The sequence below is a fragment of the Salmo salar genome, chromosome ssa20, assembly GCF_905237065.1.
Source record: "Salmo salar chromosome ssa20, Ssal_v3.1, whole genome shotgun sequence".
NCBI lineage: Eukaryota > Metazoa > Chordata > Actinopteri > Salmoniformes > Salmonidae > Salmo > Salmo salar.
The window spans coordinates 91,500,420-91,519,004 of NC_059461.1; the positions used below are offsets into that span (position 1 = coordinate 91,500,420).

Sequence of the window (18,585 nt, forward strand, 5' to 3'; positions counted from 1 at the left end):
GCACTTCATGGCTACAGACGTGAGTGCTACGGGTCGGTAGTCATTTAGGCAGTTTACTTTAGTATTTTTGGGCACAGGGACTACGGTTGTCTGCATGAAACATGTTGGTATTACAGACTCAATCAGGGACATGTTGAAAATGTCAGTGAAGACACTTGCCAGTTGGTCAGCGCATGCTGGGAGTACACGTCCTGGTAATTCGTCTGGCCCTGCGGCCTTGTGAATATTAACCCTTTTAAAGGCCTTACTCTCATCATCTGCGGAGAACTTGATCACACAGTCGTCCGGAACAGCTGATGCTCTCATGCCTCTTTCAGTGTTGCTTGCCTCGAACCGAGCATAGAAGTAATTTAGCTCATCTGGTAGGCTCGTGTCACTGGGCAGCTCTCGGCTGTGCTTCCCTTTGTAGTCTGTAATAGTTTGCAAGCCCTGCCACATCCGACGAGCGTCGGAGCCGGTGTAGTACGATTCGAACTTAGTCCTGTATTGATGCTTTGCCTGTTTGATGGTTCGTTGGAGGGCATAGTGGGATTTCTTATAAGCTTCCGGGTTAGAGTCCCACTCCTTGAGAGCGGCAGCTCTACCCTTTAGCTCAGTGCGAATGTTGCCTGTAATCCATGGCTTCTGGTTGGGGTATGTACGTACAGTCACTGTGGGGATGACGTCATCGATGCACTTATTGATGAAGCCGGTGACTGAGGTGGTGTACTCCTCAATGTCATAGGATGAATCCCGGAACATATTCCAGTCTGTGCTAGTAAAACAGTCCTGTAGCTTAGCATCTGCTTCATCTGACCACTTTCTTATTGACAAGGTCACTGGTTTAGTTTTTGCTTGTAAGCAGGAATCAGGAGGATAGAATGATGGTCAGATTTCTCAAATGGAGTGCAAGGTAGAGCTTTGTACGCGTCTCTGTGTGTGGATTAAGGTGGTCTAGAGTTTTTTTTCCCTCTGGTTGCACATTTAACATGCTGGTAGAAATGAGGAAAAACGGATTTAAGTTTCGAAGAATACAGATGAAAACTCTCTAGGTAGATAGTGTGGTCTACTACAGGTTATCATGAGATAATCTACCTCAGGCGAGCAAAACCTTGAGACTTCCTTAGATTTGCGTGCACCAGCTGTTGTTTACAAATATACATAGACCGTCACGCCTTCTCTGACCAGAGGCCGCTGTTCTATCCTGCCGATACAGTGTATAACCAGCCACGACTCTCTGAAACATAAGATATTACAGTTTTTAATGTCCCGTTGGTAGGATATACGTGCTTTCAGTTCGTCCACTTTATTATCCAGCGATTGTACGTCGGCCAATAGTACAGATGGCAAAGGCAGATTAGCCACTCGTCGCCGGATCCTCACAAGATACCGACGATCTCCTTCCGCGAAACCTCCGTCTCTTTCTCCTGCGAATGACGGGGATGGGGGCCTGTTTGGTTGTCTGGAGTAAATCCCTCTCGGCCGACTCATTAAAGAAAAATTATTCGTCCAATTCAAGGTAAGTAGTCGCTGTTCTGATGTCCAGACACTCTTTTCGGTCATTATGTACAAAATAAGTTACAAACAATGCGAAAAAAAACAAACAAAATAGCACAGTTAGTTATAGAGCCCATAAAACGGCAGCCTTCCCCTCCGGCGCCATTCTGACTTGCATACTATAGCCCGAGTCGCGCCAACCAGAGCAACTATAATTATGAAGGACATAAATCAAAGACATCATGCTGCTTTGTTGATGAGAGAGGAGAGGTGTATAGACATAGCTTCGTACAGAGCTGTACTATAATGTTGTAATATTATGGTCTGTAGAGATGGCTCAGTACAGAGCTGTACTATAATGTTGTAATATTATGGTCTGTAGAGATGGCTCAGTACAGAGCTGTACTACTGTAATATTATGGTCTGTAGAGATGGCTCAGTACAGAGCTGTACTATAATGTTGTAATATTATGGTCTGTAGAGATGGCTCAGTACAGAGCTGTACTACTGTAATATTATGGTCTGTAGAGATGGCTCAGTACAGAGCTGTACTATAATGTTGTAATATTATGGTCTGTAGAGATGGCTCAGTACAGAGCTGTACTGCTGTAATATTATGGTCTGTAGAGATGGCTCAGTACAGAGCTGTACTGCTGTAATATTATGGTCTGTAGAGATGGCTCAGTACAGAGCTGTACTGCTGTAATATTATGGTCTGTAGAGATGGCTCAGTACAGAGCTGTATTTCTCCTCTACTCTCAGTAGTAGTGACCTTCTCCTCTACCTGGTATTAGCTGGTGTAGTAGTGACCTTCTCCTCTACCTGGTATTAGCCGGTGTAGTAGTGACCTTCTCCTCTACCTGGTATTAGCCGGTGTAGTAGTGACCTTCTCCTCTACCTGGTATTAGCCGGTGTAGTAGTGACCTTCTCCTCTACCTGGTATTAGCCGGTGTAGTAGTGACCTTCTCCTCTACCTGGTATTAGCTGGTGTAGTAGTGACCTTCTCCTCTACCTGGTATTAGCTGGTGTAGTAGTGACCTTCTCCTCTACCTGGTATTAGCTGGTGTAGTAGTGACCTTCTCCTCGACCTGGTATTAGCTGGTGTAGTAGTGACCTTCTCCTCTACCTGGTATTAGCCGGTGTAGTAGTGACCTTCTCCTCGACCTGGTATTAGCCGGTGTAGTAGTGACCTTCTCCTCTACCTGGTATTAGCCGGTGTAGTAGTGACCTTCTCCTCGACCTGGTATTAGCCGGTGTAGTAGTGACCTTCTCCTCTACCTGGTATTAGCCGGTGTAGTAGTGACCTTCTCCTCTACCTGGTATTAGCCGGTGTAGTAGTGACCTTCTCCTCTACCTGGTATTAGCCGGTGTAGTAGTGACCTTCTCCTCGACCTGGTATTAGCCGGTGTAGTAGTGACCTTCTCCTCTACCTGGTATTAGCTGGTGTAGTAGTGACCTTCTCCTCGACCTGGTATTAGCCGGTGTAGTAGTGACCTTCTCCTCTACCTGGTATTAGCTGGTGTAGTAGTGACCTTCTCCTCTACCTGGTATTAGCCGGTGTAGTAGTGACCTTCTCCTCTACCTGGTATTAGCCGGTGTAGTAGTGACCTTCTCCTCTACCTGGTATTAGCTGGTGTAGTAGTGACCTTCTCCTCTACCTGGTATTAGCTGGTGTAGTAGTGACCTTCTCCTCTACCTGGTATTAGCCGGTGTAGTAGTGACCTTCTCCTCGACCTGGTATTAGCCGGTGTAGTAGTGACCTTCTCCTCTACCTGGTATTAGCCGGTGTAGTAGTGACCTTCTCCTCTACCTGGTATTAGCCGGTGTAGTAGTGACCTTCTCCTCTACCTGGTATTAGCCGGTGTAGTAGTGACCTTCTCCTCTACCTGGTATTAGCCGGTGTAGTAGTGACCTTCTCCTCTACCTGGTATTAGCCGGTGTAGTAGTGACCTTCTCCTCTACCTGGTATTAGCCGGTGTAGTAGTGACCTTCTCCTCTACCTGGTATTAGCCGGTGTAGTAGTGACCTTCTCCTCTACCTGGTATTAGCCGGTGTAGTAGTGACCTTCTCCTCTACCTGGTATTAGCCGGTGTAGTAGTGACCTTCTCCTCTACCTGGTATTAGCCGGTGTAGTAGTGACCTTCTCCTCTACCTGGTATTAGCCGGTGTAGTAGTGACCTTCTCCTCTACCTGGTATTAGCTGGTGTAGTAGTGACCTTCTCCTCTACCTGGTATTAGCTGGTGTAGTAGTGACCTTCTCCTCTACCTGGTATTAGCTGGTGTAGTAGTGACCTTCTCCTCTACCTGGTATTAGCCGGTGTAGTAGTGACCTTCTCCTCTACCTGGTATTAGCCGGTGTAGTAGTGACCTAATCCTCTACCTGGTATTAGCTGGTGTAGTACTGACCTTCTCCTCTACCTGGTATTAGCTGGTGTAGTAGTGACCTTCTCCTCTACCTGGTATTAGCCGGTGTAGTAGTGACCTTCTCCTCTACCTGGTATTAGCTGGTGTAGTAGTGACCTTCTCCTCTACCTGGTATTAGCCGGTGTAGTAGTGACCTTCTCCTCTACCTGGTATTAGCCGGTGTAGTAGTGACCTTCTCCTCTACCTGGTATTAGCCGGTGTAGTAGTGACCTTCTCCTCTACCTGGTATTAGCCGGTGTAGTAGTGACCTTCTCCTCTACCTGGTATTAGCTGGTGTAGTAGTGACCTTCTCCTCTACCTGGTATTAGCCGGTGTAGTAGTGACCTTCTCCTCTACCTGGTATTAGCCGGTGTAGTAGTGACCTTCTCCTCTACCTGGTATTAGCCGGTGTAGTAGTGACCTTCTCCTCTACCTGGTATTAGCCGGTGTAGTAGTGACCTTCTCCTCTACCTGGTATTAGCCGGTGTAGTAGTGACCTTCTCCTCTACCTGGTATTAGCCGGTGTAGTAGTGACCTTCTCCTCTACCTGGTATTAGCCGGTGTAGTAGTGACCTTCTCCTCTACCTGGTATTAGCCGGTGTAGTAGTGACCTTCTCCTCTACCTGGTATTAGCCGGTGTAGTAGTGACCTTCTCCTCTACCTGGTATTAGCTGGTGTAGTAGTGACCTTCTCCTCTACCTGGTATTAGCTGGTGTAGTAGTGACCTTCTCCTCTACCTGGTATTAGCCGGTGTAGTAGTGACCTTCTCCTCTACCTGGTATTAGCTGGTGTAGTAGTGACCTTCTCCTCTACCTGGTATTAGCCGGTGTAGTAGTGACCTTCTCCTCTACCTGGTATTAGCTGGTGTAGTAGTGACCTTCTCCTCTCCTTGTCTTTCGCCAGCTCCAGCAGGGTTTATAAAGCCAGGCAGCTGGAGGGAATTTAAGCCTGTATGCTGAGATGTTACAGGAAAGGGCACACAAAAGAGTCCCTAGTGGCACTCTATTCCCTATTTATATACTGTAGTGCACTACTACCCTGTGGCCCATCTGGTCAAAAGTAGTGCACTGTGTAGGGAATAGAGTGCCACTTTGGGAAGTAGCCTCAGTGAAAACCGCGTCATACATCTCAACATGGCATTTCAGTGGTAAGGGGATGTTACGTCAATCCCCCTGTCTGCTGCCTACAAGTGGTCTTTAAAGAGCAAACCGCATCACAATACAAGCTATGACAACGACGACGTGGTCGAAACGCTGCAGCTTTTTTAATAGAATAATACCATGAACTAAACACTGAGCTCACCGTGAAACTGTCCCTTTTTTGGAAGTGGTTATTTTTTTTCTTCTTCTTTTTGTGGAAAGCTCTGGACTCGTCACAACCATTCTCACCCTTCTCTCTCCATCTCTCTCTTCATCTCTCTGTCCCATATCTCTCCAGAACTCTATCCGGCACAACCTGTCCCTCCACAGTCGGTTCGTCCGCGTGCAGAACGAGGGGACAGGGAAGAGTTCCTGGTGGATGCTAAACCCTGAGGGAGGGAAGACTGGGAAGTCCCCTCGACGTAGAGCAGCCTCCATGGACAACAACAACAGCAAGTTCGCCAAGAGCAGAGGACGGGCTGCTAAGAAGAAGGTACAGAAATAAACTGTTGTTCAATGTCTTTATTATATTACCTACAGTATCTATAAAGTATCTATATCTATACAGTATCTATATCTATACAGTATCTATACAGTATCTATATCTATACAGTATCTATATCTATACAGTATCTATACAGTATCTATATCTATACAGTATCTATACAGTATCTATATCTATACAGTATCTATATCTATACAGTATCTATGCAGTATTTATATCTATACAGTATCTATACAGTATCTATACAGTATCTATAAAGTATCTATATCTATACTGTATCTATCTATACAGTATCTATATCTATACTGTATCTATACAGTATCTATATCTATACAGTATGTATATCTATACAGTATCTATACAGTATCTATACAGTATCTATACAGTAGCTATATCTATACAGTATCTATACAGTATCTATATCTATACAGTATCTATACAGTATCTATACAGTATCTATATCTATACAGTATCTATATCTATACCATATATATACAGTATCTTTATCTATACAGTATCTATACAGTATCTATATCTATACAGTATCTATATCTATACAGTATCTATACAGTATCTATATCTATACAGTATCTATACAGTATCTATATCTATACAGTATCTATACAGTATCTATATCTATACAGTATCTATACAGTATCTATATCTATACAGTATCTATGCAGTATCTATACAGTATCTATACAGTATCTATATCTATACAGTATCTATATCTATACAGTATCTATACAGTATCTATATCTATACATTATCTATACAGTATCTATACAGTATCTATATCTATACCATATATATACAGTATCTTTATCTATACAGTATCTATACAGTATCTTTATCTATACAGTATCTATACAGTATCTATACAGTATCTATATCTATACAGTATCTATACAGTATCTATATCTATACAGTATCTATACAGTATCTATATCTATACAGTATCTATACAGTATCTATATCTATACAGTATCTATACAGTATCTATATCTATACAGTATCTATACAGTATCTATATCTATACAGTATCTATGCAGTATCTATACAGTATCTATACAGTATCTATATCTATACAGTATCTATATCTATACAGTATCTATACAGTATCTATATCTATACATTATCTATACAGTATCTATACAGTATCTATATCTATACCATATATATACAGTATCTTTATCTATACAGTATCTATACAGTATCTTTATCTATACAGTATCTATACAGTATCTATACAGTATCTTTATCTATACAGTATCTATACAGTATCTATATCTATACAGTATCTATACAGTATCTATATCTATACAGTATCTATACAGTATCTATATCTATACAGTATCTATACAGTATCTATATCTATACAGTATCTATACAGTATCTATACAGTATCTATATCTATACAGTATCTATATCTATACAGTATCTATACAGTATCTACATCTATACAGTATCTATATCTATACAGTGTCTATCTATACAGTATCTATACAGTATCTATATCTATACAGTATCTATACAGTATCTATACAGTATCTATATCTATACAGTATCTATATCTATACCATATATATACAGTATCTTTATCTATACAGTATCTATACAGTATCTATATCTACACAGTATCTATATCTATACCATATATACATACAGTATCTGTATCTATACAGTATCTATATCTATACCATATATATACAGTATCTATACAGTATCTATAGGCAGACCATGAGTTTTTCCTGACCAGGCCAGGTCTCTTGAGAGGGCCTTAATGATTTGATACCTACAGTTGAAGTCGGAAGTTTATATACATTTAGGTTGGAGTCATTAAAACTCATTTTTCAACCACTCCACAAATTTCTTGTTAACAAACTATAGTTTTGGCAAGTCGGTTAGGACATCTACTTTGTGCATGACACAAGTAATTTTTAATCAATTGTTTACAGACAGGTTATTTCACTTATAATTCACTGTATCACAATTCCAGTGGGTCAGAAGTTTACATACACTAAGTTGACTGTGCCTTTAAACAGCTTGGAAAATCCCAGAAAATGATGTCATAGCTTTAGAAGCTTCTGATAGGCTAATTGATATAATTTGAGTCAATTGGAGGTTTACCTGTGGATGTATTTCAAGGCCTACCTTCAAACTCAGTGCCTCTTTGCTTGACATCATGGGGAAATCAAAAGAAATCAGCCAAGACCTCAGAAAAATAATTGTAGACCTCCACAAGTCTGGTTCATCCTTGGGAGCAATTTCCAAACGCCTGAAGGTACCACGTTCATCTGTACAAACAATAGTACACAAGTATAAACACCATGGGACCACGCAGCCGTCATACCGCTCAGGAAGGAGACGCATTCTGTCTCCTAGAGATGAACGTACTTTAGTGTGAAAAGTGCAAATCAATCCCAGAACAACAGCAAAGGACCTTGTGAAGATGCTGGAGGAAACAGGTACAAAAGTATCTATATCCACAGTAAAACGAGTCCTATATCGACATAACCTGAAAGGCCGCTCAGCAAGGAAGAAGCCACTGCTCCAAAACCGCCATAAAAAGCCAGACTACAGTTTCCAACTGCACATGGGGACAAAGATCGTACTTTTTGGAGAAATGTCCTCTGGTCTGATGAAACAAAAATAGAACTGTTTGGCCATAATGACCATCATTATGTTTGAAGGAAAAAGGGGGAGGCTTGCAAGCCGAAGAACCCCATCCCAACCGTGAAGAACGGGGGTGGCAGAATCATGTTGTGTGGGTGCTTTGCTGCAGGAGGGACTGTTGCACTTCACAAAATAGATGGCATCATGAGGTAGGAAAATTATGTGGATATATTGAAGCAACATCTCAAGACATCAATCAAGAAGTTAAGCTTGGTCGCAAATGGGTCTTCCGAATGGACATTGACCCCAAGCATACTTCCAAAGTTATGGCAAAATGGCCTAAGGACGACAAAGTCAAGGTATTGGAGTGGCCATCACAAAGCCCTGACCTCAATCCTATAGAAAATTTGTGGGCAGAACTGAAAAAGCAGAGGCCTACAAACCTGACTCAGTTACACCAGCTCTGTCAGGAGGAATGGGCCAAAATTCACCCAACTTATTGTGGGAAGCTTGTGGAAGGCTACCCGAAACGTTTGACCCAAGTTAAACAATTTAAAGGCAATGCTACCAAATACTAATTGAGTGTATGTAAACTTATGACCCACTGGGAATGTGATGAAAGAAATAGAAGCTGAAATAAATCATTCTCTCTACTATTATTCTGACATTTCACATTCTTAAAATAAAGTGGCGACCCAAACTGACCTAAAATATGGCATTTTTACTAGGATTAAATGTCAGGAATTGTGAAAAACTGAGTTTGTGGATATATCCTTCATATCTGTTATCCTCTCTCTCATCTCTCTCCTCTCCTCTTTCCCCTCTCTCTCCTCTCCTATCTCTCCCCTCACCTCAATTCTCTCCTGTCCTCACTCCTCGCTTTCTCCTCGCTCTCTCCTCCAGTTGTCTCTCCAGGGTGGTCCTGATGGGGGAGCAGACATCCTAGGGGGAGGCACCTACTCCAAGTGGCCCGGCAGCCCCAACTCCCACAGCAACGATGACTTTGATGCTTGGAGCGGTTTCCGGCCGCGCACCTCCTCCAACGCCAGCACGCTCAGCGGACGCCTCTCGCCCTTCATGCCCGAGGACGACCTCGGAGACGGGGACGTGCACATGGGCTACCCAGGATCCTCTGGGGCCAAGATGGCGAACACATTGCCCAGCCTGTCAGAAATGGCGAGTTCTCTAGGTCAGTAAACCAGATAGAAACTACATAGGGACATTTCCTCAAGAAAATGTGCTTGCTAGTGTTAGTGTAGTGTTAGTGTTAGTGTAGTGTTAGTGTTAGTGTTAGTGTTAGTGTAGTGTTAGTGTTAGTGTTAGTGTAGTGTTAGTGTAGTGTTTGTGTAGTGTTAGTGTAGTGTTAGTGTTGTGTAGTGTTAGTGTAGTGTTAGTGTAGTGTTAGTGTTAGTGTAGTGTTAGTGTTAGTGTTAGTGTTGAGTGTTAGTGTTAGTGTTAGTGTTAGTGCTAGTGTAGTGTAGTGTTAGTGTAATGTTAGTGTAGTGTTAGTGCTAGTGTGAGTGCTAGTGTTAGTGTAGTGTTAGTGCAGTGTTAGTATAGTGTAGTGTTAGTGTTAGTGTAGTGTTAGTGCTAGTGCTGTGCTATAGCTAGTGCTAGTGTGAGTGTAGTGTTAGTGCTAGTGCAGTGTAGTTTAGTGCTAGTGTTAGTGTTAGTGTAATGTTAGTGTAGTGTTAGTGTAGTGTAGTGTTAGTGTTAGTGCTAGTGTTAGTGTAGTGTTAGTGCTAGTGTTAGTGCTAGTGTTAGTGTAGTGTTAGTGTAGTGTTAGTGTTAGTGTTAGTGTTAGTGTTTAGTGTAGTGTTAGTGTTAGTTTAGTGTTAGTGTTAGTGTGAGTGTAGTGCTAGTGTAGTGCTAGTGTAGTGTTAGTGTGAGTGTAGTGCTAGTGTAGTGTAGTGATAGTGTAGTGATAGTGTAGTGTAGTGTTAGTGTAGTGTTAGTATAGTGTTAGTGTAGTGCTAGTGTTAGTGTAGGTGCTAGTGTTAGTGTAGTGTCAGTGCTAGTGCTGTGCTATAGTGAGTGTAGTGTTAGTGCTAGTGTAGTGTTAGTGTTAGTGTAGTGTAGTGTTACTGTAGTGTTAGTGTAGTGAAGTGCTAGTGTAGTGTTAGTGTAGGTGCTAGTGTTAGTGTAGTGTTAGTGCTAGTGCTGTGCTATAGCTAGTGTAGTGTTAGTGTAGGTGCTAGTGTTAGTGTAGTGTAGTGTTAGTGCTAGTGCTGTGCTATAGCTAGTGTAGTGTTAGTGTAGGTGCTAGTGTTAGTGTAGTGTTAGTGTTAGTGCTAGTGCTGTGCTATAGCTAGTGTAGTGTTAGTGCTAGTGCTAGTGCTAGGCTAGTGTTAGTGTTAGTGCTAGTGTAGTGCTAGTGTTAGTGCTAGTGTAGTGCTAGTGTTAGTGCTAGTGTTAGTGCTAGTGTTGGTGCTAGTGTTGGTGTTAGTGCTAGGCTAGTGTTAGTGTTAGTGCTAGTGCTGTGCTAGTGCTAGGCTAGTGCTGTGCTATAGCTAGTGTAGTGCTAGTGTAGTGCTAGTGTTAGTGCTAGTGTTAGTGCTAGTGCTTTGCTGTGCTAGTGCTAGGCTAGTGCTGTGCTATAGCTAATATAGTGCTAGGCTAGTGCTGTGCTGATGATCTTTATCTCTTTTTTCAATGTCTTTAAAGGTTATTGACCACATTCTTATCTTCCGGTTCCCTAGGCCACCATCACCACAGCTCAGAGAACGTTATGGAGAACCTTCTGGATAACCTGAACCTCCTCTCTCCCAAGAACACCCAGGTGGGAGGAGGAGGGGGTGTGGGTCAAGGGTCATCCCAGAACTCCCCTTCCCCCTTAATGCAGGCCAGCCCCGGGGTAGGGGTGGGCTACCCCTCCTACTCCTCTCCCTCCATGGTCCCCCAGCAACAACCCCAGCAGCAGCAGGACTACCGCAAGTGTCGGTACAGCCAGGCAAGGATGAATGCTCTCTCCCCCATGTCCCCCAACCCCATGCAAACCCTGGGGGACATCAAGTCCAGCTTCAGCCCCTCATCTCTGGGTCAATATAACTGTCCTGCTGGCCTCCTCAAGGAGCTCCTGACCTCAGACTCTGACCCCCACGGGGACATGATGCCCTCGGTCGACACGGTGGTCTCTCAGTCTAGTGCAGGACGAAGCAGCGTACTACCTTCATACAACACCTCTCAGCACGGAGGAGGAGGAGGAAGAGGGGGGAGTCTTCACCCCCACCCACACTCTCACCCTCACCCCCACAGCCTCCCTCATCCCCAAACCCACCCTCACCTCCACAACCAAAGCCCACCCACTTCTGTCTCGTCCATGAACGGCTGCAACCTGATGTCTCTGAGCAGTTTGAGCCACAGCGGGGGAGGGGGTAACGGAACCCGCCTGGGGGTTAAGAACCCCATGCAGGTGCCCTACGGTCTCTCTACCCATGTAGGACCAGGGGGGATGCCCGGTGGGTTCTGCCCCATCAACACTAACGGATATGGGCGTCCCGGCCTGGGTCTTCCCCCCGCCCCCCATCACCACCACCACCTGGAGAAACTGCCCAGCGATCTGGACGACATGTCCATCGAGAGGTTCGAGTGTGATATGGAATCCATCCTTCACGACACCCTGATGGACGGAGACTCGCTGGACTTCAACTTTGAACCCATGGTGACCTCACAGGGGTTCACGACCCATGGGGTCAAGACGACCACGCATGGCTGGGTGTCGGGGTAGAGGACGGATGGACGTGCACTCTCTTACGCACGTACACGATGGAAGGACACAAGGCACACGTGGACTGACGGACACACACACACACACACACACTCTCTCTCTAACACACACACCCACAGTGGTGTGTTTGAATAGAGGACGGACTCTCTCACACACAGAGGATCCTCTCTGACCATGTTTCCTTCCATCTGTCCTCTTCTACATGTTGCTTTTTATTACAGGGTCATAAACACTTAAAGCATCTCAGAATCACCATGGAAACTAACTGGCAGAGTATAAAAAAAAAACGCCCCCTTCACCCTATCCCTTCCGTCCTTCTAAACGGTGCCCTAGTCAGGGATATGCATCACCATCATCATTGTCATCGTTATCATCGCTGTCGTCCTCATCATCGTCATCACAGATATTATGGTCAAAAAGACTTCTCTCTGGTCGAAGCAGTCAGACAGTCAGACAGACAGTCAGTCAGTCAGACAGGACTGTGACTCACCAACCATCCTCTACCAATCAGAACCTTTTAGTTCATGTAAAGAAGCCAACTTCTGATCTGCTTTAGATGAAAACTCTTTCTCCCTCTGATGTAACTTCTGGTCTCAGCAGTCAGACAGACAGTCAGACAGACAGTCAGTCAGACAGACAGACAGTCACACAGTCAGACAGTCAGACAGACAGACAGACAGTCAGACAGACAGACAGTCACACAGTCAGACAGTCAGACAGACAGACAGACAGACAGTCAGACAGACAGACAGGACTGTTACTGTCTCTTTCTCCCTCTGATGTAACTTCTGGTCCCAACAGTCAGACAGACAGTCAGTCAGACAGTCAGACAGACAGTCAGTCAGACAGTCAGTCAGACAGACAGACAGACAGTCAGACAGACAGACAGACAGACAGACAGACAGACAGACAGTCAGACAGACAGGACTGTTACTGTCTCTTTCTCCCTCTGATGTAACTTCTGGTCCCAACAGTCAGACAGACAGACAGTCAGACAGTCACACAGTCAGACAGACAGACAGTCAGACAGACAGGACTGTTACTGTCTCTTTCTCCCTCTGATGTAACTTATCTGTGTAAATACAAAGAAAGTGCCAGACCGTCGTTGGAGCCAAACTGAAACGGCCTTTCTCTCTGTTGTTGCAGGGTAGTACAGCTGTGACCGTGTGCTTTCTCTGTTCTGTTCAGGTGCCAACTATATCTCAGTTACAGCAAAGTACTTTGCTATCAGTACCCACGTAATGACATCATCATGCAGAACCTTGTTCTGACTGAAGCCTTGGATGACATACCAGCGTTCACTGAACATGCCGTACACACACACACACACACACACACACACACTATAATTATGACTAGCTGAATAGACCAGCTGACTGTCCCATCAGGCTGAACATCAATGACCTGCGACACCAAATGGAACCCTATTCCATATTTAGTGTACTACTGGCACCCTATTCCCTATTTAGTGTACTACTTTAGACCCTATATAGTGTACTACTTCAGACCAGGGCCCATGAGGCTCTATATAGTGTACTACTTTAGACCAGGGCCCATGAGGCTCTATATAGTGTACTACTTTAGACCAGGGCCCATGAGGCTCTATATAGTGTACTACTTTAGACCAGGGCCCATACAGCTCTATATAGTGTACTACTTTAGACCAGGGCCCATGAGGCTCTATATAGTGTACTACTTTAGACCAGGGCCCATGAGGCTCTATATAGTGTACTACTTTAGACCAGGGCCCATGAGGCTCTATATAAGGGAATGGGGTTCCATTTGGGACGCAGGCCTTAACCTGACATCAGTGTGCCTTTGTGTCTAAGAATGCACAGCTAAATGATTTGGACTGCATGAGAAGGTAGAGGGAAGATAGAGATAAGGTAGAGGGAAGATAGAGGGAAGACAGGGAAGATAGAGATAAGGTAGAGGGAAGATAGAGATAAGACAGGGAAGATAGAGATAAGGTAGAGGGAAGATAGAGATACGATAAAGGGAAGATAGAGGGAAGATAAGAGGGAAGATAGATGTAATGTGATATTTGATGGTGAGAGAAAGGGGGTTGGTTGAAAGTTATGAACTGTACATCCAGCTTGCACAAACCTGGTTGCAATGACATTACAAACCTGATTTCTGGTTGGAATGATGTCATTTCAACCATCTTTGACCTCAGGCAGTGTGTGCTGTTGGGTGCTTAGGACTCTCTAGCTAGGGATTCCTGGACTTTGTTACATCCAAACACCTTTTCTTGTAGCCCTGATATGGCTGTAGCCTGCATTGTTATGGCATAGAGTATACGTCTAATGCCTTGAGATACCATAATAATACCAGGTTATACTGGAGTTTATACAGCCGTATCAGGACTAGTGTTCTTGTTGCCTGGTTCATTGTACAGTATGTTCTGTCATTAGATGTGGACTATGTCATCGTGTAGTCGTGTATCATGTCATTATGTGGACTATGTCATCGTGTAGTCGTGTATCATGTCATTAGATGTGGACTATGTCATCGTGTAGTCGTGTATCATGTCATTAGATGTGGACTATGTCATCGTGTAGTCATGTATCATGTCATTAGATGTGGACTATGTCATCGTGTAGTCATGTATCATGTCATTAGATGTGGACTATGTCATTGTATAGTCGTGTATCATGTGACGTCCTGTACAGTACAGAGTTGAATTGTAAATCAGGAGAAATAACGTGTTGTGAATCGGAAAAAGAAAACTGGACGTGATATAGGATGTGTCTGAATTTGCACACTATTCCCTATATAGTGCACTACTTTTGACCGCCTCCCCCTGTAAAGTAGTGCACTATATAAGGAAAAGGGTTCCATTTAGGATGTTGTCATAGTTCCACTTCAAACACAAAGTGGGATGGAAATCGGTCACCTCTTCTCTCTCATGAGGGTGCTTCTCATTCAAACTGTCCACAGACAATGTTCTGTCGTTTGTTTTCATTATATTTCTTAATGTAAATAAATGAAATATATATAAATACAGTATATACACAGTACCAGTCAAAAGTTTGAACACACCTACTTTTTCTTTATTTTGACTATTTTCTACATTGTAGAATAATAGTGAAGACAACAAAACTTTGAAATAACAACATATGGAATCATGTAGTAACCAAAAAAGTGTTAAACAAATAAAAATATATTTTAGATTCTTCAAAGTAGCCACCCTTTGCCTTGATCACAGCTTTGCACACTCTTGGCATTCTCTCAACCAGCTTCATGAGGTAATCACCTGGAATGCATTTCAATTAACAGGTGTGACACGTTAAAAGTTAATTTGTGGAATTTCTTTCCTTCTTAAGGCATTTGAGCCAATCAGTTGTGTTGTGACAAGGTAGGGTTGGTATACAGAAGATAACCCTCTTTGGTAAAAGACCAAGTCCATATTATATCAAGAACAGCTCAAATAAGCAAAGAGAAACGACAGTCCATCATTACTTTAAGACATGAAGGTCAGCCAATCCGGAATTTTTTTTCAAGTGCAGTCGCAAAAACCATCAAGCGCTATGATGAAACTGGCTCTCATGAGGACTGTCACAGGAAAGGAAGACCCAGAGTTACCTCTGCTGCAGAGGATAAATTCATTAGAGTTACCAACCTCAGAAATTGCAGCCCAAATAAATGCTTCACAGAGTTCAAGTAACAGACACATCTCAACATCAACTGTTCAGAGGAGACTGCATGATTCAGGTCTTCATGGTCGAATTGCTGCAAAGAAAACACTACTAAAGGACACCAATAAGAAGAAGACACTTGCTTGGGCCAAGAAACACGAGCAATGGACATTAGACCGGTGGAAATCTGAGTCCAAATTTGAGATTTTTTGTTCCCAACCGCCATGTCTTTGTGAGAGGCAGAGTAGGTGAACGGATGATCTCCGCATGTGTGGTTCCCACCGTGAAGCATGGAGGAGGAAGTGTGAGGGTGCTTTGCTGGTGACACTGTCAGTGATTTAATTAGAATCCAAAGCACACTTAACCAGCATGGCTACCAAATCAAATCAAATGATATTGGTCACATACACATGGTTAGCAGATGTTAATGGGAGTGTAGCGAAATGCTTGTGCTTCTAGTTCTGACAGTGCAGTAATATCTAACAAGTAATCTAACAATACCCCAACAACTACCTAATGCACACAAATCTAAAGTGATGGAATAAGAATATGTAAATAAAAAATATATGGATAAGCACAGCATTCTGCAGCGATACGCCATCCCATCTGGTTTGCGCCTAGTGGGACTATAATTTGTTTTTCAACAGGACAATGACCCAACACACCTCCAGGCTGTGTAAGGGCTATTTAACCAAGAAGGAGAGTGATGGAGTGCTGCATCAGATGACCTGGCCTCCACAGTCACCCGACCTCAACCCAATTGAGATGGTTTGGGATGAGTTGGACCGCAGAGTGAAGGAAAAGCAGCCAACAAGTGCTCACCATATGTGGGAACTCCTTCAAGACTGTTGGAAAAGCATTCCAGGTGAAGCTGGTTGAGAGAATGCCAAAAGTGTGCAAAGCTGTCATCAAATCAAAGGGTGGCTACTTCGAATCATCTCAAATATAAAATATATTTTGATTTGTTTAACACTTTTTTGGTTACTACATGATTCCATATGTGTTATTTCATAGTTTTGATGTCTTCACTATTATTCTACAATGTAGAAAATAGTCAAAATAAAGAAAAACCCTGGAATGAGTCGGTGTGTCCAAACTTTTGACTGGTACTGTATATGCACAAACAAACAAACAAACAAAAACACACACACACACACACACACACACACACACACACACACACACACACACACACACACACACACACACACACACACACACACACACACACACACACACACACACACACACACACATACATACATCTGAGTTTGTTGTTTCTGTGTTCTTTGGTTTGTTCACTCAGTCAGAAGCCTCAGTTACTACCACAAGGCCTGGGCCTGGAGTAACTACCACAAGGCCTGGGCCTGGAGTAACTACCACAAGGCCTGGGCCTGGAGTAACTACCACAAGGCCTGGGCCTGGAGTTACTACCACAAGGCCTGGGCCTGGAGTAACTACCACAAGGCCTGGGCCTGGAGTAACTACCATAAGGCCTGGGCCTGGAGTTACTACCATAAGGCCTGGGCCTGGAGTTACTACCACAAGGCCTGGGCCTGGAGTAACTACCACAAGGCCTGGGCCTGGAGTAACTACCATAAGGCCTGGGCCTGGAGTAACTACCACAAGGCCTGGGCCTGGAGTTACTACCACAAGGCCTGGGCCTGGAGTTACTACCATAAGGCGTGGGCCTGGAGTTACTACCATAAGGCCTGGGCCTGGAGTTACTACCATAAGGCCTGGGCCTGGAGTTACTACCATAAGGCCTGGGCCTGGAGTTACTACCATAAGGCCTGGGCCTGGAGTTACTACCACAAGGCCTGGGCCTGGAGTTACTACCATAAGGCCTGGGCCTGGAGTTACTACCACAAGGCCTGGGCCTGGAGTTACTACCACAAGGCCTGGGCCTGGAGTTACTACCATAAGGCCTGGGCCTGGAGTTACTACCACAAGGCCTGGGCCTGGAGTTACTACCATAAGGCCTGGGCCTGGAGTTACTACCACAAGGCCTGGGCCTGGAGTTACTACCACAAGGCCTGGGCCTGGAGTTACTACCATAAGGCCTGGGCCTGGATTCAATGAGAGCTGATCAGTGTGATCACCATCTCAGTTCCTTCTCTTGCTCATCCAGACCTGGTCAATATCTGAGCTTTGTACAAACGACAACACAGATTATGTCATGTGTTGCTTTTCAACGTGTCAATACAAAACCGAGGATTATCTTTCAAAGCATATCAGTGACTACAAATGTGATTTTTTTTTTCTTCTCCATTGTATCGGTTAAGGATATCTGCAACATGTGACTCTGTTTTATTAGCTCGGTTAGAAGTTTGACACTTGAAGACAGCTGATTGGTTATTGGTTGAGAGTAAAGAGCATTGGTCATGTGGTAGTGAAGTCGAGTAGGTATTTGTTGGAAACTGATATTCAAGCTATTAAATATTAATGTTTATTGTCATGATTTACCATAGAACCACACAGAGAGTTAGGGATGCCAGAGAGACGCAAGAGAGATGTAGAGAATGGGACTGACATCTGTGTTTCCCCAAACGGCAGCCTATTCCCTATGTAGTGCACTACGTTTGACCAGAGCCCTAGAAGTAGTGAACTATATAGGGAATAGAGTGCCATTTGAGAAGTAAACATACAGAGGGGCGTTACAGAAGCTGCTGGAAGGCATTAGTGCCAGACGTTGTTGCCAATACGGTGCCTATAGATTGCATATACATTGCATATAAGTTGCCTATATGTTGCATATACATTGCCTATAAGTTGACTATACATTGAATATACGTTTCCTATACGTTTCCTATGCGCTAACTCTACGTTTCCTATACGTTGACTATATGTTGCCTATACGTTGACTATGAGTTGCCTATACGTTAACTATATGTTGCCTATATGTTGACTATGAGTTGCCTATACGTTAACTATATGTTGCCTATACGTTGACTATATGTTGCCTATACGTTGCCTATACGTTGCCCACCCAAACATGCCATATACTACAGCCAAGTTCTGCCTTTTGAAATTGAGATAATATATGTATCAGTTATTTCAAGTGACGTGTACAGAGTTATA

The 18,585-nt window shown here is 43.7% G+C and overlaps 1 protein-coding gene across 1 annotated transcript in view; it reads left to right on the top strand.

Annotated features, from left to right (window-relative positions):
• Nucleotides 1-12,531, top strand: part of foxo1a (forkhead box O1 a) — a 102,946-nt gene extending 90,415 nt beyond the window's left edge. The window contains exons 2-4 of the mRNA XM_014163676.2: nt 5,317-5,511; nt 9,043-9,328; nt 10,839-12,531. Of these exons, the coding sequence (XP_014019151.2) occupies nt 5,317-5,511; nt 9,043-9,328; nt 10,839-11,866 (1,509 nt within the window). The 3' untranslated portion in view covers nt 11,867-12,531. The remainder of the gene's footprint in view (nt 1-5,316; nt 5,512-9,042; nt 9,329-10,838) is intronic.
• Nucleotides 12,532-18,585: the final 6,054 nt, after the last annotated feature.